This window comes from Buteo buteo, chromosome 2 (assembly GCF_964188355.1).
Source record: "Buteo buteo chromosome 2, bButBut1.hap1.1, whole genome shotgun sequence".
Lineage (NCBI taxonomy): Eukaryota > Metazoa > Chordata > Aves > Accipitriformes > Accipitridae > Buteo > Buteo buteo.
Window position 1 is genome coordinate 26,317,021 of NC_134172.1, and position 26,993 is coordinate 26,344,013.

A 26,993-nucleotide genomic window follows, 5' to 3' on the forward strand; every position below is an offset into this window, starting at 1 on the left:
TAACAATGGAATTCTAAGAACAACCTGTTGCTTCCTACTTTATGGTAAAAAAGATCCTTGTCTATGACTCCAGTTTAGTTATTTGTTATATGGTTTAGGTTCTAAATATTTTAAAGTTATTTTCATGCATAACAACTGTAAGGATACACAATTCTCTAAATAACTGTAGGTACTTATGTCATGCATACCAGAATAACTTACCACATTCCCTAAGTTATCTCAACAACTTTGTCATTAAATGCCTCATCTATCTTTGGCTTCATTTTCTCTTACATTGTTGCACCACAAGAAAACTATAGCTGGCATGTGAATTACTTTGCTTCTTTTTTTTGTTTTCTCTCTCTCTATTCTCCTAGGCCTAGTAGATGCTGCAGTCGATGCAGCTTCCCAAGCAGGTGTGTTTGTATGTTGCATGGCCAATCTGTAATTGGGTGGAAGACTTACACATACTGACATTGTTAATCAGGATTATTGGGCTTTTGGCTTACTGACATTACTTGTAATTCTTACTGGCCTGCAGCTTTGATGTTGTATTTCATACTCAGTTTTACATTTCGCTAACAACATTTCTTATAATTTCTAAACATAATAAGCAAATTCATGAATAACCATCATCTTATTCACCTGTGAATTACAGATACTTAGATGGTATTGGAGGGATATTTTTGTAGCCTTTTTTTTTTTCCCAAATACAGTTGAGTCATTCATTATGATAATTAAACACTGTATTATACTGATATATAATGGTTACCTAGAAATGAGAATTGGTTAAATATGATGTAAGATGATGGTGCCTAAAGGATCTTTATTCTATAGTGAAAGTAAATTGTATTGTTTCTGTCTAAATATCAATCATGTTTTAAAGATTCTCCAAATGTAATTGCACTTTACAGTTTGGATTTTACCTCAAGGGATTCATATGGTTAGTTAATATGTACTTCAATGGGCTGTGGCTTAAGAGTCTTAATAGAGTGGTTTGGGGCTTTACTATATATGCTTGCCAGCCGTTTTATGAGGACTCAAAATTGGGCATCCATGCAGTCACTGATATTACAAAGCTCCACTTACAGGTCAGTAATTTCCCTCTCTGTCAGCGTGACAATCTTGCTAAGTCTTTAAATATTTCCTTCAGATTATTTAAATGTATCCCATTAAATGATGAAGACTGGGAGTGGATTGATTTTACTGACGCTGGGGATGAGAAGAGGGTTGGGTTTTCTGTACTTCTTTGTTAACCCCTGTGCTGACTCTAGCTGTAGTTTAAATCCATGCATTTTCTTTTCTTTTCAATTATACAAAGACCTTTTAATTTATATGAAACTTAAACAGGGAAGTGATCTGATACAACTTCATTAACAGTCCTCTGAAGACTAACTAAAGGATAGTAATTTTAATATGAATTTGCTTTAGTGGTTGTCTGATTATTTCTCAGAAGAAAATACATTTTCTAAAAAAGAAAAATAGTAAAAACCCAAACCAGTTCACATCCTTCTGCAGAGGACAGCATGGATACCTTGGGGAGTGGTTTTGCTTCATAACGTTACTCACTATTCATATCTAAAAGTAGTGTGTGATGCTTTTATTATAACCAGAATTGCTGGAGGAAACAGAAAAGTTAATGAAAGAAAAAATTGAAGTACAGCGTCAAGCTGAAAAAGAGTATGATGACCTTCAGAAGCAAGTGAAAGTCTTGGAGATAGACTTGGAAGAACAGGTCAATCGTTTCATAGAGCTAGAGCAAGAAAAAAATGCAGAACTAACGGACTTAAGGCAGCAAAACCAGGCTTTGGAGAAGCAACTTGAGAAAACAAGAAAGTTTCTAGATGTAAGTATGGTAAAAGGCTAGTTTCGTGAAGGTGGGTGGGCACTTGCACTGAGGTTTGGTTCAGTGGGAAATGCTATTTTTTTCAGATTTTGAGCAAACATAAAGAAGCACGCAATAGCAACAGCATTATAGGTTCCAGCCCAAGAATTTAATTGATGTTTCAAAAGTTGAAAATTCATTTCAGATGCTTGCTTAGGACTGCTCTGTATTTCTAAGTATAACTTAGTAGGCTTCTTAAATGTTTAAAATAATGGGAAACTTCTAAAATTAATGAGGAGACATAAATTTTTGTGACCTTAATTTTTAAAAGTTTGTGGAATTTCCATGTTTTTCAGTAAAGTCTGTTAGTATTAGTCTAAAGTCTGTGCAAAGTTCTGCACCTGGGTCAGGGCATCCCCTGGTATTAATACAGACTGGAGGATGAAGGTGTTGACAGCAGCCCTGCCAAGAAGGACGTGAGGGGTACTGGTGGATGAAAAGCTGGACATGACGCAGCAGTGTGCGCTTGCAGCCCAAAAAGCCAACTGTATCCTGGGCTGCATCAAAAGAAGCACAGCCAGCAGGTCGAGGGAGGTGATTCTCCCCCTCTGCTCTGCTCTCATGAGACCCCTTCGGGAGTACTGCATTCAGCTCTGGGGCCCCCAACATAAGAAGGACATGGACCTGTTGGAGCGAGTCCAGAGGAGGGCCACAAAGATGATCAGAGGGCTGGAGGACCTCTGCTATGGACACAGGCTGAGAGAGTTGGGGTTGTTCAGCCTGGAGAAGAGAAGGCTGCGGGGAGACCTTATAAGCAGCCTTTCAGTACCTAAAGGGGGCCTACAAGAAAGATGGGGACAAACTTTAGGAGGGCCTGTTGCAGTAGGACAAGGGGTAATGGCTTTAAACTGAAAGAAGGTAGATTTAGGCTAGATATAAGGAAGAAATTTTTTTACTATGAGGGTGCTGAGGCACTGGAACAGGTTGCCCAGAGAGGTTGTGGGTGCCTCATCCCTGGAAACATTCAAGGTCAGGTTGGACAGGACTCTGAGCAACCTGATCTAGTTGAAGATGTCCCTGCTCATTGCAGGGGGTGTTGGACTAGATGACCTTTAAAGATCCCTTCCAACCCAAAGTATTCTATGATTCGATGAATTAAGTAGTCTACTTCATCTGCACTTGGAAATTGAAAGCATAATTTCTCTAGTTTCTTTTATAGTCTTCCTTCATAGCATCCAAGGATCTAACTCCAAATATTAAGCTACACCTTCCAGCCAGTTATATTATATGTGTGTTTGTCCCCATTCACAGTGGCAGCTGCCTTCATCGTACCCAACTTCTTCCTACCTCAGCCTGACTCTGCAACTTTGTTTTAGACTCTACCCTGTTTTCAGCAAACACAATTTTCCCTGCCTCCTTTTCCCATTTTTTTTTTTTCCCTCTTAAGTGTCCTATGCTGCTGTTGGAAGAAAACTATTATTTCTGTACCTTCTCAATTAACTCTCTAGCTGACAGCAGTAGGGTGGAGTAATTTTTTACATACTAAATATAACATCCTCTGGCACCTTCTCTGCATTATCTATTACTAAGTAGTATTAAAGGAGAGATCTTTCCAGATACTTCTTAGCACAAATGGATTTCCTTTATTTTCTACAATTAGAAGATTATTTTTCTCACTGAAACTAGTGTGTCATAATAGGACAAGGTTCAGAAGTAAAAATTCCTATTACAAGTCCCATAGTCATAAATGCATCATGGTTTGGAATTATCAATAGCATGAACTGCAGAGTTATGGACTGCTGAGACGAGTAACTGTTTGTAATAGCAGCATTAGAATTCTTCTGTTTCCTTGAAACAGCAGGTGAGTTTTTAAAATCTGCAACTTGTAAAGGTTGAGGCTTTATTCTGGTTTCCTGAATTTTTGCTAAATATTTTTTTGCTAGACAGAAGCATTCCTCTTTGTATCAGATACTTCAGCTAGTTTATTTTAATGCATCCGATAAGGTTTGTCTGTTTTACAAAGTGGCATTTAAAGGTTGCATTTCAATGGATGCTACCAGTTGGGCATTATTTCCTATACAAAGATGTATTTCTCAAATGTCAGACTGCGATATAACAAGTGAAACTGGTCAAAAGTAAAACTGAAATGCAAAATGCAAATAATGTATAACTTTTTTTTTTTCTGTTGGCTTCTCATCAATAATAACACAGAGTTAATTTCTAGTCTTAATTTCTATTTATGCTACATATATCAAAGACAAACATTGGGAAAGAAAATCATAAAATATTGGCTTATTACCATTTGTGTGGTGTGTCTGGAACAGAAGAAACAAAACTGTCATTTTTGTGAAATAAAGCTGGATGTACCTGTCCTGTCCTAATTCTTCAATAAAAAAAAGTGAAATTTGTTGCCCCAAATGATTAAAGAATTAATGGTAATTCCAAGAGGTTCTGCTACCTTAAAAATACTGACATACTGTTACCAGCCTCACATTAACAGAAATAAGTAGTAATATACTTAGTTTTTAAATCAAATTGTGTATCCAAATAATTTCTTAACTTTCAGGAGCAAGCAATTGACCGAGAGCATGAGAGAGATGTATTCCAACAAGAGATACAGAAGCTGGAACAACAGCTTAAGATTCCACAAAGGAGTCAGCCTGTCAATGAACATCAAACTAGAGAGGTAACATATCTTGTTACTTGTACTCAATGAATATAAATGACAAGTTGACAGCTGTTATGATACTGTAATGAAGCTATTTTACAGTGTATCTAACCTGCATCCATTTACAAGCCAGGAAAGTAAATCCCCTTAAATCAAGGGTAAGGTGTTGGGTGAAAGTTGTAAAACTGTGTTTTGGGGATTTTTTAGGCTGGTGCCTTGTTTGTTTTTTGTAGCAGACATACAGAGACTTCATAACTTTGAAAAAGGCTTTTTCATATAGCTTAATTTAGAAAATCCACTGTTTTCAAAAGCCTGTGGAAACATTTAGGACTACTTTAGCAATTTCACATGTTCTTACATTGTTTTGTGACATCCTGTTTATAGCACAGGTGCACAACTGAAGGAATTGAGTTACCAAGGTTTAGGACCTGAGATGTAGTAGTGCTCTCTGTGTACACTTGAACCTCCCCAGTGAAAGTCTGTCTCTGCTGAAACAAATTTAGTGACTGTAGAACAGCAGCTCAAGGGAGTCAGAGAAAACTCTTAGACCCAGCAAAATCAAGAAAAGTGGCAGCAGTGCAAATGCTATATATTATGAAGCTTTTGCATGTTTTGTTTGATGACGTGTTAGTCAGTTAAATCACATTTTATTTTTTGTGGGTTTTGGGGTTTTCTTGTGTCCTGCTTTTTTTGAGCAAGGCTGATATTTTTGCATAATTTTCTTGCCTGATTTTCAGTATTAAAATGCCTCTTATTAGGTTGCACTGCGATTTTCAAATCAAAGTTCTTACTGAGGTAGTTCAGTTGCTGTAATTCAATTCTTAAATATTAGCAGCGTTTAGTATTCTGTATTATATAGTTTAGGACCATAGACAGTAATAGGACATAAATTGATATATGTGAGGTGTAAGTTGTTGACATATTTATTTACTTATAATTCTCAGATTTAGAGGTGTATTTCATGGGGGTTTTTTAATACAACCATTTGTAAGAAATCTTAAAGTATTCAGTCAGCACTATGTGATATAGCTGTCATCAGCCTCTGTGAACAATGAATCTTCTGGAATTAGCTGGGTATGTGTTAACCAACACATACAGAGCAATTCTGCATCTATTTCCTCCTATTGCAAACTGTGTGCACACTCCTCTCCTGTTGACACATTACACAGATGGGGGAGACACTTTAGCACAATTAGTTTTCCTGAATCCAGGATGTTCATTTTGAGTTCATTTCTTTATGTGTCTGTTTTTAATTTGGGGCATGAGTAGTGTCTGAATTCCTGGTCAAAATTAAAAAAAAGAGATTAAAAAAAAAAAATCCCAAGAAAAAGATTTGAAATTTGATAGCATAATAAAAATTGCCCTATTTTTCTGTACAGAATCTATATGTAAAAATGGTCCTGATTTATATGCACATATACACATACCTGTATACTCTTAAGTTGGCAGATATGCTACAATGGAAATTTAAAACATGCTTTAAAATGAAAGACAGCTGTAACTGTGATTACTATTTTGAGATTTGTATTAGAAGCTTTTAACTTAGGATTTTTTGGTAAGTAGAAATATAGACAATAAGATAATGTCTGTAAGCACCACAGGTGTAGCAGCTATTTTAGAGCTGGGTAGCATTGAATGTGATACATTACATTACAAATTATAGGCAGAATTTTCAATAGTGTATTAGATTTACATTTAATATTTATCAAATGAGGCACATAATCTTACTATATAGTATATTTTGATGTCACAATGTTACTTGGAATATTTCATAAATATACATTTTATCATTATTTCTCATGCTTTTCTGAGATAGCTGCTTTATTTTTTAATAATTGCACAGTTTTTGAAATGCTCTTCTGCTTTGCGTGGATGCTGTGAGCATTTTCTGTTGATAACTTCATTTCTTTTCTACTGTTGTTTCAGCGTACTCTGTCAACTTATTCCTCTGAGGGTTGTCATAAAGAGTCTGCTCTAGACTTGATTTTTCTTTTTCCATTTCTCTCTCAGGACTTTTCTGTGGTCACTTCAGACTTTGATGTTACTCATGGATGGATAACGTCAATAATACCATCCTGTCAGCTTTATGTTCTGGTCCTCTTCTCTCCTATCTATTGAAATGCTTTGAGTCTTCTACCTTTTGGCTACATCGTAACTTCCTAATTGTAAATACTGAAATCAGTTTCTTGAGTGGGACAAACATTACTTTTCATGTCTCTTGCTCGATTGCTTAGTTTAACTCGGGTCTTAACTCTGTGCATCAGGACTAATACCATGGATTTGTTAATGAAAACTACAGATAAAAAAGACACATAATCATTTCTGAAATACTGCTAGAACTGGGATCATTCTTATCTCTGCTGCTTTGGTTACTCTTTTAATATGTTGTTTCTGAGCCACAAACATCTGAAATACTGAGATTCAGAATACTTTATTTGGATGCTTTGTCCCCAGTACAAAGTGAAATTATATCATCCATCACGTCTGTTTGGTCCCATTTAACAAACCCAGCAAGAAAACAAAGCTTCGTGTTTCTTGAGACTGAAGCAATTCTTTTCAATCCTAAAAGACCCAAGACCCAGTGAGTTTTAGGATATGTCTGTATGTCACTAATCAACTCCTTATTTTGAATAATTTTGTTACAGATTTTTAGAACTATGATATTTCTCAGAGATGCAAATACCATCCTGACCTTAGGGTCAAGACATTCCATCCGTAGATGTTAAAGGTGTATCTTTTTAGTGGGCTGCATAGGGATGCTGTGCTACTTGCTTTTAACTGACTAGACAGTCTGAAGGCTTCAGAAGGACAAGGTCATTTCTAGAGTACATGATATCTATGACTTCTTAAAAAATGGTGTTTGTATTTGTTGGATGTAGCACTGCAGTATCCTAACTTTACATTCTGTTTCACCTAATGAGTAGGAGTTTTGTTACAAGAAAAAAAGAGGGATACTTTGTCAAAAATGAGTGCTGTTGCTATTGCTAGCAAACCCTTCCAGCCTGGTACAATGTATTCATCATCTTGCCATATTGTCACCAGGTTGAACAGTTAACAAATCATCTAAAAGAAAAAACAGACAAATGCAGTGAGCTTTTGCTCTCTAAGGAGCAACTTCAGAGAGATATACAAGAACGAAATGAAGAAATTGAGAAACTAGAATGCAGGATAAGAGAACTGGAACAAGCCTTGATCATCAGTGCAGACAACTTGCAAAAGGTATTGTTTGGTCTAAAATTATCATGTATTTACTACTTTCTTGTTTGCTTGAGAACAAAACAGTATATTTTTTTTATTTGTTTGTTATTAATATTATTTATATTTAAAGGTGGAGGAAAGAAAACAGTTTGGCACCATCATAGTAAAGGGAGAATTACCTCTTGAAGCACAACTGCAAGCTGAACGAGAAGCTGTGGACAGAAAGGAAAAGGAGGTAAAATACCTGTCAAATGTTCCATGCTTCTGCTGATGTTTTGGTTTGTCAGTTCTTGCCTTCTGTTGAGTTCAGTGGATTTTTTTAACAGGTGAAATTTTTTAACAGGTCGGAGAGACAGCAGTCTAAATCCCTTTAAAATTCTCTTGTGAGCCATGATAATTGTTATTGTCTATGTAAATGCTTATGACTTACAAGAGTATTTCTGGAATCAAAATTCAGCCTAATTAAGAAAAACTTCATAGTGATTTCAGTTGATTTGTAATGGGTTTTAAAATTCCATTCAGTTTGAGGACTCAGAATGTTACTGAGTACACATTCTTTTGCTTGTGTATGCCAAACCAGTTTACTGTACGCATTGCTCTTGAAAATTATGACATTTAATTTTTGGTATGACTGTCTACTCCTTTTCCACCATTTGTTTTGGAAACATAGATCACGAACCTTGAGGAACAACTGGAGCAGTTTCGAGAAGAGCTAGAAAATAAAAATGAAGAAGTTCAGCAATTGCACATGCAACTAGAAATTCAGCGAAAGGAGTCCACTACACACATGCAAGAACTTGAACAAGAGAACAAATTATTTAAGGTAATTGTGTAACAGAGAAGCCTAGAGCTTTATTGTCCCTCCTCCCCAGAAATAAATGCTTGGAAAAAGCCAAGATGCCAAATTCTTTCTTAAGCATTCCACAGTTCAGCTTGCAAAATATTAAAAAGCTCAAATAATTACTTCTCATTCCATGCAATTCGTTTATTTCAATTCTTATGCCTTAAATACTCATACAAGAATATGCAGAAAACATTATGTACAACTCTAACATGGTTTTGGGGGTTTTTTTGGTAGGATGAAATGGAAATACTGGGACTAGCTATCCAGAAATTTGAAGATGCCACCATAAAGGACCATCATTTAGTGGCTGGGAGGCTCGCTCACATTATGCAAGAGAAGGAGCAGGAAATAGATCATCTTCATGAACAAATTGCAAAACTGCAACAGCAACTTGAAGTCACAACCGACAACAAAGTACATACTTTTGAAATCTTTTTCAGAGTCCTACTTTGTGTTGCTAGCTGTTTAAAGAAAACAAACCCTCTGTCCCAGCACCAATTACATTATCTTCTATTGCTGCCTTAATTTAAAAATGCACATCCTTCAGTTTCAAGCAACGCTTTAACCCTAATCTGTTTTTCCTCTTTTGTCTTGTTTTTTATGAAAGATACTTTTTGCTTCCTTTTCTTTTTATTATTCTGCCTTATTTCTGCTTGAGTTTTTGTCTTAAATTCTTCTTCATTCTCTATTCTTCTAATACTTCTGAACATATAGTAGCATGTAGGTAGCTGAATTCAATCTCAGCGTTCATTCTACCATCTTCCCTTCACTGACTTACTTTCAGTGTTACGTTTCAGTGACACCTGCTGGATCATGTTGGACTTTATAGGTTCTTTTAGCAGTTGAACTTTTGTGCTCCATGAGCTTGTGTAAATACTTTGTCACCATACCAATGTTGGCAACATCTTTAATCCAGTTTGAAGCATGGTGGATGTGCAAAGAAAATGCTGTGTTTTATTATAAATGGAGAGCAAGAAAGAAAGAAGCAGATTCATCTTTCTTTTATTTACTGAGATTTAACACCTGTAGCTTTCTGTTATTTTTCAATTATGTGTTTTTATGATAATGAACTTCATCTTCTTCTAGCTTACTTCCATTTTATACAGATATAACACATTTGATTTCAACAGAAATACTACTTATTTTGCATTGATGTAAGTGACAGCAGAAACAGGCCTTCAGTCTCACATTTTTTATAGAAAGAAAATGGGATTTTTTTCAGTGGATGAATTTTGCATTCTGACCATTTTAAATGTGAAAATTTATTAGTCATAAGCTTTAACCCCAAAGCAAGTATTATTCAGTAAGGTAAGAACAGGCATTCTGTCACCCCTCAGTAGCTGATTGAACATTGTAGGGTAACATTCTACTAGGACATACTGAATCCACTAAAATAGAGCTCTGACCGAGCTGGATAATTTCACTGAGTTTTTATGTGCAAAATTTAGTTACAGTGAACCTCAGTGAATAATGACAAAGCTATAAACTGGATTTAAGCAATATCATACTTTAGGAATCCAGAATGGTTCTGCTTTATACAATGACCACAGTAATATGGTTACATTTCTTGCCTTGAGAAAAATACCCAGCATTCAGGTATAATTCATTTTAATAATTGGTTCTTTTCCTGTTACATGAAGTTTCATTTTCTTCATTTCATCCTCTTACTCAGTTAATTTTTTCCAGGACATTAAATAATTACTCTGCTTGATTATGAGATCAATATTAAATATTAATAGATTGTTCTTAGGTTAAACACTTTCCTAGTCCCTTAGACATATTCATCCCAAGTGCTTTTCATTTAGTTGCTGTATTTGCCTTCTGTGGTCCTTTATTCTATTATGTTACAAAGAACAGGAACTGCTATGCTGACTTGATAGCAGTTGCCAGGATCACTGTTCTTTTCTTCTGAAAACCAATGACATGTTCATGTTTTATTTAGTGTTTTTGAGCTTTCTCTAATCTCTGTGGATTTTTAAAAATAAGTTCTTGGTTGACAAATCAGCCTCTCTAATTTATGTGGTCACATTTACCATTTATTTTTGTATATATTTTACTTTCTACAAAGTCTTCTTACTATTCTATTTAACTAACTAAACCTAATGAAGTATTGAGAGATAAAGGAAAAAGCATGGCTATTGGAGTAATGAATTTAGTCATCTTTCGTCTCTTCTGCATTTTCTTTCTTTTTCATATTTCTTTTTGAAAACTTTTAGATGACTTACACATTTTATGTTCCATAACTGATTTTAATTTTCTAGTATCTCTTTCTGAATATTTTTGACAGATTTCCTTTTGCCTTTTTCATTTCCAGTGTAGAAGCACTGTTCATTTCAGATCTCCAGGCATTCCCTTAAGAAAATATATCCACTTTGTTTCTTAGACTCACTACTTATAATCTGGTCTGTCTTCATTTTGACTTTGTAAAGGATTTTTTGTCATTCTTCTACACTCGAATGAGAATTTGCTCCCAGTGCAGTTTAACAAGCAGGTTTTTTTAATGAATTTTATCAAACTTACTCTATTGGAATCTGATAACTTGTCTCATTATTCCTTTTGCTAAGGCTTTTTTATTTATTAAATTTAGTGTTTTTCAATGCCAATCATTCCATTTTTTTGCGTCTAGTCATTTATGTCTTGTTAGAGGCTGATACAAGATGGCTTCTCTTTTCTGCATCATAAAGTCGTCATGCTCATATTTGCTCATTTACATGATTTTTTTGAATTTCTTGGAATTTCGAGCTCCTTACACAGCCTGTAATTTGAAGTGTCTTTAGAACTAATTGCTCTTTGTATTTTGTTTGGATAGTCATATACATTTTAAAAAAAATTACAAGGTTCTATAACCTTGTCTCTCTTTACTTTCATTTAAAGTATAGCACAAAGAAATAATTTTGCTCTGGGTCTACAGGTACTATTTGCCCTACCTGGTTTTGTGCACATCTGTATATGTGTATGCACACACACATAAACAGACAAACATATATTTAGGTTTGTGATGGGAAATGTCAGAGTCAACTGACAGGTGTTTTCTGTGCTCTCAGACTAAAAAGCGTTAACAGTGTTTTTCAACACAATTAATTAAAGGTCTATTTATATTTAAAATACATATCCATCTTAATTGGTTTTGTCCTACATAAATCTGTTTGACCATATGAATGAGTGGTTCTTTTCTATGAAGGGCACAGTATCTGTCTAATCTAACTGAACATATCTGACCTGTATACGGTAAGCTTGAGGATTTGTTTTTTAAAGGAAGTTCTTTATGTAATGTAATGCAGGAAAATTTATCTGTAAGTTATAAGCTTCATAAATCTTGGTTCCTTGGAATTCTTTGAGTAAAAATAGTATATTAAACCTTGATTTCATAAGAAGATTGAACAGTCGACATGACCACTCCACTTGTTTCCATTTTAATTTTCAATAAAAAGGATAAGACAGAGCTTTAGACTAAACTATTGGGGAAAAAAGTATTGTGAACACTTAAACTTCAATGTTTCATATCTCTGTGAATATTATACATGCTTTCACTTAATCTAGTGCTTTCACACCTATTTTGCAGTTCATTAAGGTCACAGACTGCTTTGTCAGTCCTATGTGAAGATGTCCTGATTCTCATGAAGTGTTACAATAGACATCCCATTAAGAAATTCACTGAGGACATACTTTCTTTTACGTTTGATTAAACTGTTGCTATGAAGTCCAGGAGAAAAATTGTCTGAGGATTTATTAGTTACCCATTATGAAGTTCTTTTGTTGTATTTTTTTTTCCAGGTTATTGAAGAGCAAAATGAGCATATACGGGAGCTTGAAGCCCAGGTAGAATGTCTGAAAAGTGATCAAGAACGTGTGAAGAAAAAAAATTATGAGGAAGTAGAGCAGCTGAATGATGTAATTGATAAGCTTCAGCAGGAACTAGCAAATATTGAACAAAAAGTACCTGCAGATACTGCTCCTTTTCAAGAAGATGCTGACAGTCTGAAACACACATTTGAAACAGTTCTGGCAGAAAAGGAAGCTTTGGAGAAGCAAGTAGAAAACATACATGTAGAGGCATCTCGAACGAAGAATGAGCTTGAGGAAACTAAGTTAAAAATGAACCAGCTAAAGCAAGAAATAAGTATGTTAAAAAAAGAGCATGAAAAAATAACAGAGAAATATAAGTGTGCACAGATGAAAGGTGACAGGGAAAAAACAGAAGATAGGAGCAATGGGAAAACTGAAAAAGTGGAAGAAGGCTTATGTGAGAAGATAGAGTTGCTAGATCAATCCCAGCTTAGGTCTTCAGATGAGAATACAGGAGTCACCATTAGCAAGATGGAGGTACAACTGCAGCAACTTCAGGCATGCATTAAGGAAAAAGATTCAGAACTGTGCCAGTCCTACAATGAAATGGAAGACCTGAAAGAGCAAGGCAAAGCTGAAAGAGAAACACTTAAAAAGAGGATATTAGAACTGGAAAAGACACTAATGGAAAAAGTTGCTGCTGCTCTTGTGAGTCAGGTTCAGCTAAATGCAGTTCAGGAGCAAAAGAAATTCATGCAGGAAATTCAGGAAGCTTCAAAATGTGTGGAGGAAGCAAGCAAGAATGCCCAAACAGAGGGTTCGAGTGATAGAACTGAGAATGAGATGGAATCAAAATTATCACTCTTAACACAGAGGCTTAGTGAGATGGAAGACCAACTGGCAACAGTCAATCGTAACTTGGAGCTAGAAAAAGAAAATGTAAAAGTTGCACAAAAGGAAGCTAAAGTGAAGGAAGAGAGACTCTTAGAACTTCAGCAATTACTGGAAGAGGTTCAAGAAAAACATGAAGGAGAGATTCAGAAATACATTAAGCAAGAAGAAGTGCAGACATATCAGGTTAGATGCCATTTTCTTTTGGCTTGTTTTCACCGAAATCTGTTATTTTATGTAACCTATAATGAATTAAACACTTCTTAAGAGACTAGTGATAGGAATATTCTGGTGTGGGGGGTAGACCTTCATTTCTCTATTATTCCTGGAGTTACAAAGAAGAGAAGGGTGTTATTTTAGGTGAACCCCACTATCAGTTTCCATTTTGCATTAAAAATGCTTTGCCTTTTCATGAATGTAGGATGATTTTGAATTTTGGACATATACTTTCTTATTGTTACTTTGAATTGACATAGAATGGAGTGAATTACACTTTCACATGGCATGGAGGTAGAGAGATAAAAATTAAAATGGTAAAAATTATCTAGGATAGGGTTCAGAATGATAAGGGATTGATAGCAATTTGTCTGTACAGTTTTTTGGGGGACAAGGTTGTTTGTTTATGTATGCTTTGAGTTTCGTTTTCTTTTTCTTGCTTTCCTGTCTTGATTCCAAAGATATTTCCCATCAGTAGTTTTTACCACTGTCCTGAATTTCCATCCACCACTGGTTATGTTGCCTTTGAATTTAAAACTTTCAAAGTTGACTATGCTTGATAGCCCAAACATTAGCTTGATTGCTGAAGGCCTTAAGTTCAGAGACATCATGGAACCCAGTGCTGGACCAGAAAAGGTTCTAAGACCTTTCGTCCAAACGTAGGTTGAATGAATGTCATAAATGTCTTATAAATTTAATAATATTATCAGACTTCATTTCCTACTCTCTGTTGACCTTCCTCCCTGTGCTTTCTATGTGGTGTAGCCAATTTCTGCTTGCAGTTCAGTAAACTGTAAGAAGACAGTCTCTCCTACCACACTTGTCTTTCCTCCCACGCTTATCCAGTTTGTGGGAGTTAATCTAGGAAAGTGATCTTTCAGTCTTAATTTTCTGAGGCTATGTTAATCCAAATAACATACATTTGTTTTCCCCTATGATCTTTTCATTTGTGGCTTTGGAAGTTGGTATGAAAACCATCAGTGCTGTTAATACGTGACTCTTCGTAAGATTCTTCACCATTTTCCATATCTTGTGTTGCCATGTAGGTACGAGCACAACTCATGGAAAGTCAAAAAGAAAATGTGCTTATTAATGAACTTGAACTAGAGCAACTTAAAGAAGAGGCAGCTGCTGCTAAGGAAGACCTGAGCAGTTACAGAGAAAAGGCAGAAAAACTTCAGCAAGAACTGGCAGTAAGAACCAGATTGTTCCATATTGTATTTAAAGCAAATGAATATACAGGACTTACTGTCCAAATGTGAATGCTATAGTTTTTTGGGTTTTTTTACTCAAGTACTGAGAATGCCACTAAGAAAAATGGTCACTTGGCATCTACTGTCAGTGGAACAGAGCTGATGCTGTAGACCAAATCCTCATTTGTTGCCAAAGTACGTGGTTTTACAGTCCACTGTAGTGCAACAGTGGATCTAGAGCTGTGTTTCTTAGGAGATAGTATTTGTTACCATGTGTAATAACTGCTTTAAAATAGGACTAAACTGAGCTCTAATCGTTTAGAGGGCTATTTGGGCTTTAGATATTTTTTCAAGTGTTTGGGAGGACTGCAATTCAGATTCTCCATGTTTACAGGTAAAAGAAGCAAGTCTTATACATCTTCAGGAAGACCTGCGCAAAGTCAAAGAGAACCTAGTTCAAGCAGAAGAGAGGCTTGCAAGTTATGTGAGAAAGGACAAGGAAATGGTAAAAACTGAAAGCAAAAAGGATGCGGAAATATTGTGTGATTTGTCAACCAGTAAGTCTGCTCTTATTAGAAAAAGCTCATCATCACAAACAGACAAGACTGTGGAAATCAACAGCTGTATCCAGACTTCACCAGTCCTTGTTAAAAATGCAGAAATCCAAATTGATTTGCAAAATGGATGCTCTTCAGAAGAGATTGCAGAGATCATAAGAGAATTTACTGAAAAAATCGACCAAATGCAAGAACTCCATGCTGCTGAAATTATGGACATGGAGACAAGGCATATCTCTGAATCTGAAGCATTAAAGAGAGAAAAGTTTGTTGCAGTGCAAGTATTGACTGAAGAATGTAATACTTTAAAGGAAGTCATAGAAACTCTACAAACTAAAGAGGTATGTATCCTATTGCATATTCATGGAGCTACTTTGGTTTGTGCTTTCGCTTCTGCTACAGAAATTCCCATTTAAAGTCTGTTAAGTGTGAACCACCACATGTTCAGCATAAAGCTTTTAAGTGTTCTAATGTTTCCATGGCCTGGGGAGAGATCATGAACCCCTTCCTCAGCAATTTAAGTTTTGGGGTGTGCTCGACTATCAGATGCTTCCTTGTGCTACTGCCTTGGACCTGTCCTGCTCTGTGAAATGAGGACAAGTGTAGGTCACCTTATTGAATGCCATCTTTCTCGTCTCCATTTTGACTACTTTGATTGCAGGGGAAACTGAACAAAGACCTCATATGGTTTTCTGCTCCTTAGAATTAGTTCCCTTGTCATGAGTGGGTGTGTGGTGATTAAAGATTTAATTGTTCTCTTTTCTAAATATAGGGAATCTCATTTCCTGGATTAGCACGTTCTCCACAGTATCAAGCTAGAGATGGAGGTTCTAGTGGTAAGAAACTTTTTATAGATTTCAAACAGCATTATAAATTAAATCTGCTTTTTTAATATTAAGTTTACTGTTAAAGAGTTTGTGTTCTAAGAAATAAAAACAACCGCTCCTCAGATCAAAGCAGAAGCATGTCATGCTAGCAGAGGTGCTGAGCATGCCATGTCTATTAATTTGCTACAAAAGGAAAGTGACTAGAGGGGAGGTGGGTTGAGTCCAGGCATCAGATGCCAATTTTTTTCTTCTCACCGGAGTTCCTATAGTCTTCTTACTTATTACATTATCACTTCATTGGAGCTTCATAATCTCTTGATGGAATTTAAAGCTACAGCTCCCTAGCAGTGGGAGATGATGACAGGTACTGACTTCTCCAAGAGTAATAAAAACTATGATGAAGATCCTTTTCACAGGCAAAGGCTAAGCATATTAAGGGAGGGCCATCTGGCAGAAGAGTTTGTGCAAGTAGTTGTTTCTCTTTTAGAACTAAACTAGGATTTTTAAGTTTGGGGGTTTTTTTAGTTTTGTTTTGCTGTTACTGCTTTGAAACTGAAAAAGAAAAACTATGAAACAGGTAGTCTCCAGGCTTAGAATCGACTCTGGTGACATGCAACCACCTGTTACAACAACAGACAAAAATACTTTTTTGATGCCTGTTCTTCAAAGTTTCACAGTAATCCAGCTTTCATGTTTTTCTCTCCTTTTATTTTAGACTCCAGTTCAGACTGGAGTCAAGGAATGTATCTTGCTCAGACCCAGGGATCTGACACAATATCTGAAGGAATAGATGAAGGTGGAACTTCAACAGATTTACTTCCAAAAAAAATTAAGGTAAAGTAGAACTGATCATTTTTGTTATGGAACAACAGTGATACTACCAAAACCTTAGATTAGCTGCTGCTGCTTGATTAGTGAAAATAGAGCCATTTAGATAAGTTTTAAAGTTTCGGCTATTTTAATACATTTAAAAATACTTGTGATAAATTATGTGCATTTTTGCATGTTAAATTAAGCTAAATACGAGTTTTGTAACTGTAGGCTTGTTCTCAATTATGTTTATGAGAGATCTAACTCCTGTTAATTATAATTCATTGTAGTTATTGTGTATTAATGATAATGTCATGATCATATATTACACAATTTTATAGATTCTCTTATTATAGGTGTAGAATAATATCTATATTATGAAAGTAAGCAAATGTGTTTCTTAAAAACAGTAAGGGTATCATGCTTTTAATTACATTTTTAAAAAAAAAGCAAGTCTTTTGCAGCAAAGCTTAATAGTGATTTCAAAAAGTGAATTGCAAAGCTCACCTGGAAGCTTCCCAGGACTTTGTTTTTAAAGTGTTAGTTTCCATCAGCAACATTTTAAAATTTGAATATTGATTTGACAGATGAACTTTGGGAATTTTCATTTGAAACTGAGGACAAATACACCTATTTAATAAGTTCTCCTGTTTGGCAGATACTAAGAACTGGGTGACACTTCTGTCTTTGATATGAGGAAGCATAAATAGTTTCCTTGTGCTGATCAATTTAGAAGTACAAGTATTCAGATATGTATGAAATAAGATTGTTATTATCATTATTATTAGGACTGCCATTACTGATTTCTTTTTATATTTATTGTAGGGTTTGCTGAGAGCAGTCCATCATGAAGGCATACAGGTGCTGTCTCTCACTGAATTTCCATATGGTGAAAGAGAGGTGCCACCTCTTAAGCAAGAGCCAGAATCTTGGCTTGAGGAAAGGAAAGCTTTTCTAAGCACCATTTCATCTTTGAAAGACCTAATTGCAAAAATGCAACTTCACAGAGAAGCTGAGGTATAAATAATATCATAAGATTCTAACCTAAATTGAAAAAAATTATGATAACCTTATAAGGCACATTCACAATTCAGGTTTAAATGCTCTGCAAGGCAAAAGATTTTAAAAATATGCAGCAAAACTGCATGTCACGCTTTCTGGTAATAAAATATGTCTTAAATTACAGCTTGCATTTGTTCTTCTGTGCATTGATAGCTTTTGACTGTATAGATCCACCTTTCAAAAATAAATCTATTTTGAAAGCATAATTCCAGTAGCAGTTAAAGTAGATTTTTTTTAATGTTATGGTTTATTGCTGTAGTGGAACCTGGATGCTATCAAAAAGATACTGTAGTGAGAGAAAAGAGGGGGAAAATTTTTAAAATATAACACAATATGAATCGGTAATCTGTTAAAACTTATTAGGACTAATTACCCCAGTTACACTTTTGGATGTATGTAGGTAGTTTCTATTACTTCTGCATTTCCTTCAGCTTGCAAAGTGGGGGAATTAACTTTATATCATTATAAAATTAAATCTTCTTCATACACAATATCTGCACACTACCACATAGCTCTGTGAGACTCTAGGAACATACATGTAACGTCATAAAATTAAAAGGATAATGTGATACATATGTGAACCATACACAGGGCTAAGTTTTCAGTTACAAAAAGCTAAATTGCTTCCATCTAAAACACAGATAAAAGTTTAGCATTTGTGCATGCAGAAAAAATCATAATGTGTACAATAAATAACACCTATTTGTGTGAATGACTGTTACATAGCTATTGAGTAAGAAAAGCTCAATATTCCACTGAAAACACACACTTTACATAAAATTATAATGCCCATTCTTGATGTAATCTTTGAATTCTGCTGTTTAAATTGTTTTTATACCACTGTAGATTTATGCAAGTACCGAATCTCCTGAAGGTGTCTCAGACTGGCGAGGAGAACTTCTGCACGCTATTCAACAGCTTTTTGTGAGAGAACAAAATGTTCTTCTTGCTGCATTTCAGACTGAACTTGCAGAACTGGGCACAAGAGATGCAGTGATATTGATGAATCAGTTAGAGCACAGACTGCAAGAGCAGGTAATATAAAACATACTTTAGTTAAAGTGTGTTTGTCTACATTAAATTTTAATTTTGAATGTATAAATCCATTTAAAAATACATGTATTAGTAGTAGTTTTGACAGTCTAAGGGTGAAAACAAGGTAAGACTTGTAGGAAGAAGAGGTGTCTTTAAAAAGAAAAACTGATGTGGTGTGGGAAAGAGATTTTTTGGGTGCACAAGCTATAGAAAAAATACAGCCTTCAGAGATCAATTTGAATTAAAACACAGTTGTCCTGAGCTTGATTTCGTTAAGTTAATTCTAATTATGTTACACTGTCTAAGAGAAAAGGTAGCTTGTATATGTGGAGCAAGTTGAAAGAAGAGAAGGTGCTAAAGGCTGCTATGGGACAGAGAGAGGTCAGTTAGCTCCTCTGAACATGGAAGGATTAGTGAGGAAAATTACAATTTGCTGTAAAACTGACAGCTCTTTTGATTCCATAACTTTGATGCCTAGGAGAGAAATAGAAAAAGTAACACGCAGTTCTTCCCAATATTATAATATTGACTCAATTATGACTTAATTGAAAATGTTTTGAATATATACGCACTATGAATATATAAGTAAATGTAATATCCAACCATAGATATTCTAATAAAATCTGGAGTTTTACTTTTAAATGTTTCTAATGCTAATAGGCTACTAACCAGAGAGCAGCAATGGACTGTCTTCAGAATGCAGACAGAAGAAGTTTGCTGATGGAGGTTCAAGTATTACATGCTCAGATGAACAGTAAGAAAAATAATCCGAAGAGAGAACAAGAGATTGATTCAAAAAGCCAAGGTGACTTCTGTTGTAATATATGTCTATTTCCAAATGCTTTCATGGCAGTGCTCATAATGTTGTAGGTGAACGAATACTGACTTCCTTTGCTCTCTGATTTTGATACTCGTGTTCTGACCATGCATACTTTTCATCTTTTCTCAATCTTATTGGACTAGTTTTGCAAAAATTAAGGTATAGTCTGTGTTCTTATGACTTGTATCAAATTGAAAGTGATACAAAGTTATTTCAATTGCTGTAAAAATTGGGCTTGTATTTTAAGGTTATTTTCCAGGTATGCCCTTCAGTGTTTAGGTTCAACAGCTTTGAAATTATCTAAGTTGGATAATCAGTCATAATGAGTAAACTAAGAAGCAATTGGAATGAACAACAAAAAGTTCAGAGAACGTGTACTTTAAAATTGAAGTAAATGCTCACTGTCACAAAAATGTGGTCACAAGTATACATACGTACCTAACTTCAGTTGTTAGTCATAATCCAAATGATACATATTGATATGGTTGCACACGCAGCCTTTTAAACAAGTTTAAGGGTTGATGTGATTTCTTGGAAAGTATGAAAGGTATTCCAGTATAAAAGGCATTGTTTTGCTTTCACTCCGCTATTGAAAGAATATATTATTTTAAAATATCACTGTTAGTGATAGCCTTGCAGTCATTCTCTGTGCTATGGGAAACTTTACCCAAATAGGCAGTGTTGTTTGTTTACCGAGTAATTTTCATATTAATGGTACTCTCATTAGAAATGCTGGAGTATAATATGCAGCAGAAGCAGTCGCAGATACTGGAGATGCAAGTGGAGCTCCGGAGTATGAAGGACAGAGCAGCTGAGCTTCAGGAACAGCTGAATTCAGAGAGAATGATGGGTGCTGAGCTGAAGAATGAACTTGCACAAGCCAAACTAGAGCTTGAAGCAACCCTTAAAGCACAGCACAAGCACTTCAAGGACCTAGAAGCCATCAGGTGCGGCTTTCAGTGCCAAACTTTCTGTGTTGACAGTGAAGATGATCTTTTCTGTGTTGTCTCAAATCATAGTACTGTTTTTATTAAGAAAGTTTATCTCATGTAATGTAAACGCTTCTCACTTTTTCTCTAAAACATACCTGACAAAAAATAGACTTCTGTTCCATTTGACAAAAAAAGTAATTCTATAGGTTAAAAAGATCTGATTCATAGTGTGATTTAATGATTTATTAATATCAAATTTCTTTTAAAATTTTGACACGAGATTACTGTATACAAGCTAATAAGTATACCATATTTATTAAAGGTTTTTCTGCTTCTACCACTGAATATGGAGAAAAAACTTGCAGAGTTAAGATGACTTTGCAAGTACTTCCATATGAAATTCTGTAACTTCTAAGTGTTGCTTTGGCATGGTCAACAGCAGAGATAACAGACCAAATATTTGGCACTCAGGAAAGCCATTATTATTTATGCCTTTACCAAATGGATGTGCCAATGTATGGTATCGTAATGTTCAGCTCAGAGATAACAAATTAAGACAGAGTTTAAATTGGTATTACTTTATAGTTTACCTTACAGCCTTTACAGACCATCAGGAGCAAGATTCTGTTGCAAATTCATGCGAAATTGATTTGCAAAAAAAAAAAAAAAAAAAAAAAAAGAAAATTCAGGGCATAGATTCTTCCCGCCCCACCCCCCGCGATGCATTTCTTTTGGTTTTTTTCCTTTGAGACACATGGCAGCAAGATGCATTTCCCCTGCATTCTTTCAGATTTTGGCCAGTGACTGGATTAAGTTGAACACTAACTGCCTCTGAGCCACCAATTAATAAAAAATGGCAACTAAAAAGTTAGCAGGATGGACACACTTTCTGTCATTTTTTGAGCTATGCAACTCTTTCTTTATTTTTTAGTTAGGCTTGTTTTTCTAAATAGGCTTTTCACTGTTACTCTACTACATGAGCAGTGTTTTCAGTGCACAAGATGGAATAAATACCAAGTAACTGATGTTACCGTGATATTAGAGCCGTTGTCTAATCTAAAGGTTGCCTATTTCTCTTTTAGGACTGAAGTTAAAGAAAAAGCAGCTGAGCTAGATATTCTCAAGGATACAATGGCCAGTGAACAGAAAAAATCAAGAGAGCTACAGTGGGCTTTGGAAAAGGAAAAAGCTAAAATGGAACGCACTGAGGAAAGAGGAAGAGAAGAGCTTGAGGTATTCCATAATCCCAAATGGCCTGGAACATCAAGGAGCACACAAATATTCTTTTGGTTAACATTTCATCTCGGCTTACATTTTTGTCCAACATGTGCTCCATTTTCTGTCTTCAACAGCCGTATTATATCATCTAGAGCTGAAGAAAGATGTATAGAAGCAGAAGTGGCAAAGAAAGAAAAAGGCCTGGTGCAAATTCCATTTAAATCATTAGGAATTTAACAACTACGCTTTTCAGGGCCAAGATGAAGAGATTCTGCTTTGTATAATAGCCCTCAGATATTCAAGGGGACAGGACACTGCTAACATGGATACACCTAGCACCCACTACAACCTAACTTATAAAAGATAGTATTTAAGGGTATTATTGAAGGAGATACATTGTTTGTCTCCACTTTAAAAGTCAAAAGTTTCACCTCATGAAAACCAAAGTAGGGAGTTCAGTTTAGGAAAAAATGCATTAGTAGCTTCCTTGGTACCTCTGCAGTATCTGATATAGTGAGGGAGAGAGCAGGTATCCTAGTACAAGTATTAAGACAAAAAGGCAATCACTTTAGCAGCATAGGTTTATTTACATCTTGAAATCTTAACTTGCAAAATCACTTTCACAGTTTTAGAAAGTAAAAGCAGCTAGTTATCTTCAACTTCAGAACTACGGCTGTTTGTATCTCATTAAAAAGTATATGTTACAGATACTCTTTTATGAGATGATCTGATTTTAGAATAGACATCTGTAATACATTTTAATATCAGATGTAACTGCAGAATTCAGAGTATTGTCACATTAATCATGAATAGCAAAACCTGTTACAAGCAGCATGTGTAGAGGTAGCATATCTGCAATTTGCCAAAGATAATGGAAAGCATACACAAATGGCTTTAATCAATTCTTTTCTTCTGTTTTCTTATGGAAGGATTTAAAATTTTCACTTGAAGATCAAAAACAAAAGAACTTACAGTTAACTAAACTTCTGGAGCAAGAGAAACAGCTGTCAAATGATCTGCAACAGAAAATTGAATCCCAAGAAGCACTCAGTGCTGCCCAGCTGTCACGTGAACGAGGCCGTAATTCTGAGTTGCAGGTGCTTCTTGAATCAGAGAAGGTTCGAGCTCTTGAAATAAGCAGTGCCCTAGAAAGGGAAAAAGAGCTATGTGCTCAGCTTCAAAGTGCTGAAGATAAGGGGCAAGCTGGAACACCTAATCCATCTGAGGAATTACTTAAAGAGCTACAGAAACAAATGGATGAAAAACATGACCGTATAGTGGAGTTAGTAAGTGAGATGGAGAAGTATAAACTGGAATCTGTGCAAGTGAGACAGCAAATGGAAAAAGAAAGGCAGATCCAGAGGAAAGCATTACAAGCAGAACAAGATGCTAACATAATAGCACAGAAGAAACTCCATGAACTGGAGTCCAAAGTGGAAGACCTTCAGTGGCAACTTGGGGAAAAGAAGCAAGAAGTTCATAAATTAGGGAATGAAACAAAGAAGTTGCAGGAAATAATCCAAGAACTACAGAACAAAGAGCAGGAGAATGAAGGAAGAAAGGAAGCCGAAAGGACACCAAGCCACAATCCAAATGAGGTACAGTAGGACTGAGAGAAATGTGTAATACTGAATTGTGCAATTTAGCTTTTAATTCTTCTGTTCAATCAGCATTGTGTGTCACTGTGCCTTTACTCAGTTTATAAAACAGCCTGCAAATTACAAAATATGGGCACCAGAGAAAGGGAAAGCACTCCAGTTTTGCTACCTAAAACTATTCACATGCATCCTCTGAGAATGAAGCTGTAGAGGTGTGTAAGGAGAAGCATGAGCAGGAGAAATGCGTCTGAGTGTATACACACACTTTGTGTCTCAGTATAGGAGAAGAATATTCCCTGCACCCAGTCACAGAAATGAGCTGTTCCTACTCAGGAATGCTCCAGGTCAGTGCTCTTAATCTTTAGTTCATAAACCACAAGTGGTCTTTGAAACATTTGAAAGTGGTCTCCCAATAACTTCAATAATTGAGTAAGTAATCAAACAACCATATGCATGAATATGTATACGTTAGCAAACAAAACAGAAGGAAGAAATTAAGGTTAAAAATTAATTTAAGAATTTAGCCTAATTTTTAGATGAATGAAAGTTGGAACCACTGTTGCCTATAATTTTTTCTCTCTCATAAAAGGTTTGGGAAGTTTTAAAATTATTCTTAAATTACTTTTAAAACTCTCCAGAAACTTCCCTATAAGAGATAAGTGTTGCAGGGTGAGTGATTTGTGGATAGTCCCAGAGAGGTTTGACAGGAGACTTGCCTCTTTGCTGACCATTTTTTTGCCCTTTCTGCCATCATTCCATGCTTTCTGGAAGCTGTCTGTCTGTGGAGCCAGGAAGGAAATTTTTCTCTTCACCTAATTTGGCTACTGGTTTCGATCTTCCAAAGCGTTGGAAACTACCCACAGCTAGAGGCAGGATGTTGAGCATATCGGTAACTGTGATAGCATCGGCCTTCCTGCCGCGGTCAGTTTGTGCACCTTGCTCTTCTGCTCAGAGGTAACTGCCAGCACGGCGGGCAATGAAGAGTCTTCCCTTGGATCAGGTTGGCAGTGGCTGTTGGGGCTTTTTCCCCTCCTCGGCAGCAGACAGTGTGATCTGCTTTCCAGATCACAAAGCAAAGTGGAATTGCTCACACAGATACAACAAATTTGTGGGAAGCAGAACCACATTTTCAAATGTGCTTCATGTAGAACACCCTTTTCTCAAAATTAGTGGAAACTGTTCTATGCAAGTTCTTTATAAAATTGAGTCGATCTGCCTGGAGTTTCAAATAATGAATCTCCTGCTGCTTCCTGTGATATTTGCAACACCCTCCCTTTTTCCATTGGTACCACACCGTGGCCAAATATTCAAAGATGCAGCTGTAGACTCAGGTTTCCTTGGGAGGACTGGCATTTCTTCCATGGCCAGTGGTGTTGAGGGGGTGTTAGCAAGGGTGAGGAGTACGTGTACGTACGTGTTCATTGCCTTGCTTCGCTTGTGGCAGCATCAGTGCTATGGTTGCCTATGACTGTGGACTGACCTCCATGACCGTGGTGGGCTTTTCCAGTCCTGTTCCTCTGACTATGGGTTGGTCACCGAAACATAGGGGCACAGTTGCCCAAATTCCATGCAGAACTGGTAAAGGAGCTGCTGGCAGAAGAAACAGAAATGCTGGGTGGCTTGCTGGAGGCTGAGTTTATTGAATGGATTCACACTGTAGTTGTATGATTACTAGATCTTAGTCAAGAGGCATCACACTGGACCATTCACAAATAATAGTTTAGTAGTACACTACAACAGTAGTGTAATCACACTAAACTCCTTTCTGTGTCAGAATTGTTTGTTCTTCAGTTTCCGGGGGTGTTTCAGAATCAAGTGTTTCCATTTTAAAGCACTGGACCACATGCATTCTCTCTCTCTCTCTCTCTCTCTCTCTCAAAAAATACATATTTATGTACAGACTACCTGGGCTGCACCCAATGACAGAACAAGAAATTGGGTTCTCCAGCAAAAAATGGAAGGAGCTGAGACAAATGAATCAACCTACCCCACACTGACAGGAGGAGGAGATCTCTCTGCTGCCACTGAAATTCTGGAACATGTCAGACAAAAGCTGCAAAACACATCTCCAAAGCTGAAGCAGTTGGCTCGGAAAGCTGCTAGCAGGTTAGACCACTCTTCAGCTACTTGGGGTTTTTTTAACAGGAACCAGGAAGCTAATATATTGGGTTTTAATCAATTCACAGACTGCAGACCTAATTGATTTGGGGGTTGTTCTAGTTTTGTAGTATGTGCCATTACTTGAGATGTAGTGATGTAAGACAGGATCACAGAGTATCAAGTGCAGCTCTAAATGTTATGTGTTGAATATAGTCCTTTATAAGTTACAGCAAAATTGTCTTTTTTTTCTCTGAAAAGTGATAAGGTTTATTTGGGTATGGTGTAGGTGGATCATTTTAAAACAATTTAGTAATGAAATAATTCACTGTATTAGGAGATGAATGTAGGGATTGTTGCTGTGGATCATCCCTCTTGTTTCCCCCAGCAAAAATTAATATTTTATGGTCAGGTGAAGCTGATCTTGATTCTTATTTTCTCAGGTTACTATCTCCTTAAGAAAAAAAAAAAATAGTATGGTACCAGGTCTATGGGAGGTTTGAATCTGTTTTTATTTTGCTGTGATGGTGATTTAATATTAAAGATTCATTCTGAAACATTTGGGCAAAGTGGAATTGCTCACACAGATCCAACAAATTTGTGGGAAGCAGAACCACATCTTAAATGTGCTTCACGTAGAACACCCTTTTCTCAAAATCAGTGGAAACTGTTCTATGGAAATTCTTTATAAAATCGAGCCGATTTCATTTAGACTCGCTGAGCAGTGTTGAAAATGTTGCCATGTCTCCAGTAATTATGCTGAAGTCCCAGTGTGTGTGGATCGATATGCTGAAGTCCCAGTGTGCGTGGATCGATGGAAAGTCCTGTCAGGCTGGCTCGTGGTGCCAGACTATACCTGCTGCTGAAACTGTCGCTTTTGTTTCAGATTACAGTTTGAAACAGCAGATGATCAAGACTTCATTGCAATACAAAATGCTATTGAAGAAGTTATTTCAGAGCTGCAAAAACTGCCTGGATTGTCCTATCTGGAAGAGGTGAGAGTGCAATATTGTAACTTTGGTGGGAGAGTTTGGATGATGAGCTGTGAGCGGAAACCAGCAAGGAGTTGTTAAGTCTGTCTTATCCAGGTCTGTACTTTCTAGAGGAAAATCTGCTCCAGTGAGTGTGCTGATTTGGAGTTGAAGTGTAAAAACCCCTTTCCTTTTATTTTTTCAATTTTAGTCACCTTAAAAGTGAATTTTCAACTTTCAAATAAAAATTTTTCCAGTTTAATTATAAATTTTTGAATCGCATGGCTTTTTCTTTAAGAAAAGATATTTTCTGTTCAGTAGTATTTCTGTAACTGAGGGGAAACTTTCCTCAGTACTTCCCAATATTAAAATCAACATTCAATATTTACCATATTGTGTTGATGCAACATATTTACTTAAACTGCGCTGTATTTACCAAAGGAAAGGCAGTCAAGTAGTGTGCACC

The 26,993-nt window shown here is 36.1% G+C and overlaps 1 protein-coding gene across 8 annotated transcripts in view; it reads left to right on the forward strand.

Moving 5' to 3' along the window:
* AKAP9 (A-kinase anchoring protein 9) overlaps nucleotides 1-26,993 on the forward strand; it is a 124,800-nt gene that overhangs the window by 91,209 nt on the left and 6,598 nt on the right. For 6 of the 8 annotated variants that reach the window (XM_075049036.1, XM_075049054.1, XM_075049079.1 and 3 more), the window contains 20 exons: nucleotides 357-395; nucleotides 1,593-1,825; nucleotides 4,371-4,490; nucleotides 7,515-7,691; nucleotides 7,801-7,905; nucleotides 8,341-8,493; nucleotides 8,749-8,928; nucleotides 12,289-13,377; nucleotides 14,454-14,600; nucleotides 14,995-15,498; nucleotides 15,930-15,993; nucleotides 16,700-16,818; nucleotides 17,620-17,811; nucleotides 18,703-18,891; nucleotides 19,552-19,696; nucleotides 20,439-20,658; nucleotides 21,726-21,876; nucleotides 22,791-23,459; nucleotides 25,360-25,565; nucleotides 26,443-26,551. In XM_075049036.1, coding sequence (XP_074905137.1) covers nucleotides 357-395; nucleotides 1,593-1,825; nucleotides 4,371-4,490; nucleotides 7,515-7,691; nucleotides 7,801-7,905; nucleotides 8,341-8,493; nucleotides 8,749-8,928; nucleotides 12,289-13,377; nucleotides 14,454-14,600; nucleotides 14,995-15,498; nucleotides 15,930-15,993; nucleotides 16,700-16,818; nucleotides 17,620-17,811; nucleotides 18,703-18,891; nucleotides 19,552-19,696; nucleotides 20,439-20,658; nucleotides 21,726-21,876; nucleotides 22,791-23,459; nucleotides 25,360-25,565; nucleotides 26,443-26,551 — 4,811 coding nt within the window. The remainder of the gene's footprint in view (nucleotides 1-356; nucleotides 396-1,592; nucleotides 1,826-4,370; nucleotides 4,491-7,514; nucleotides 7,692-7,800; nucleotides 7,906-8,340; nucleotides 8,494-8,748; nucleotides 8,929-12,288; nucleotides 13,378-14,453; nucleotides 14,601-14,994; nucleotides 15,499-15,929; nucleotides 15,994-16,699; nucleotides 16,819-17,619; nucleotides 17,812-18,702; nucleotides 18,892-19,551; nucleotides 19,697-20,438; nucleotides 20,659-21,725; nucleotides 21,877-22,790; nucleotides 23,460-25,359; nucleotides 25,566-26,442; nucleotides 26,552-26,993) is intronic. The other 2 variants (XM_075049064.1, XM_075049072.1) reach the window with 1 other exon arrangement.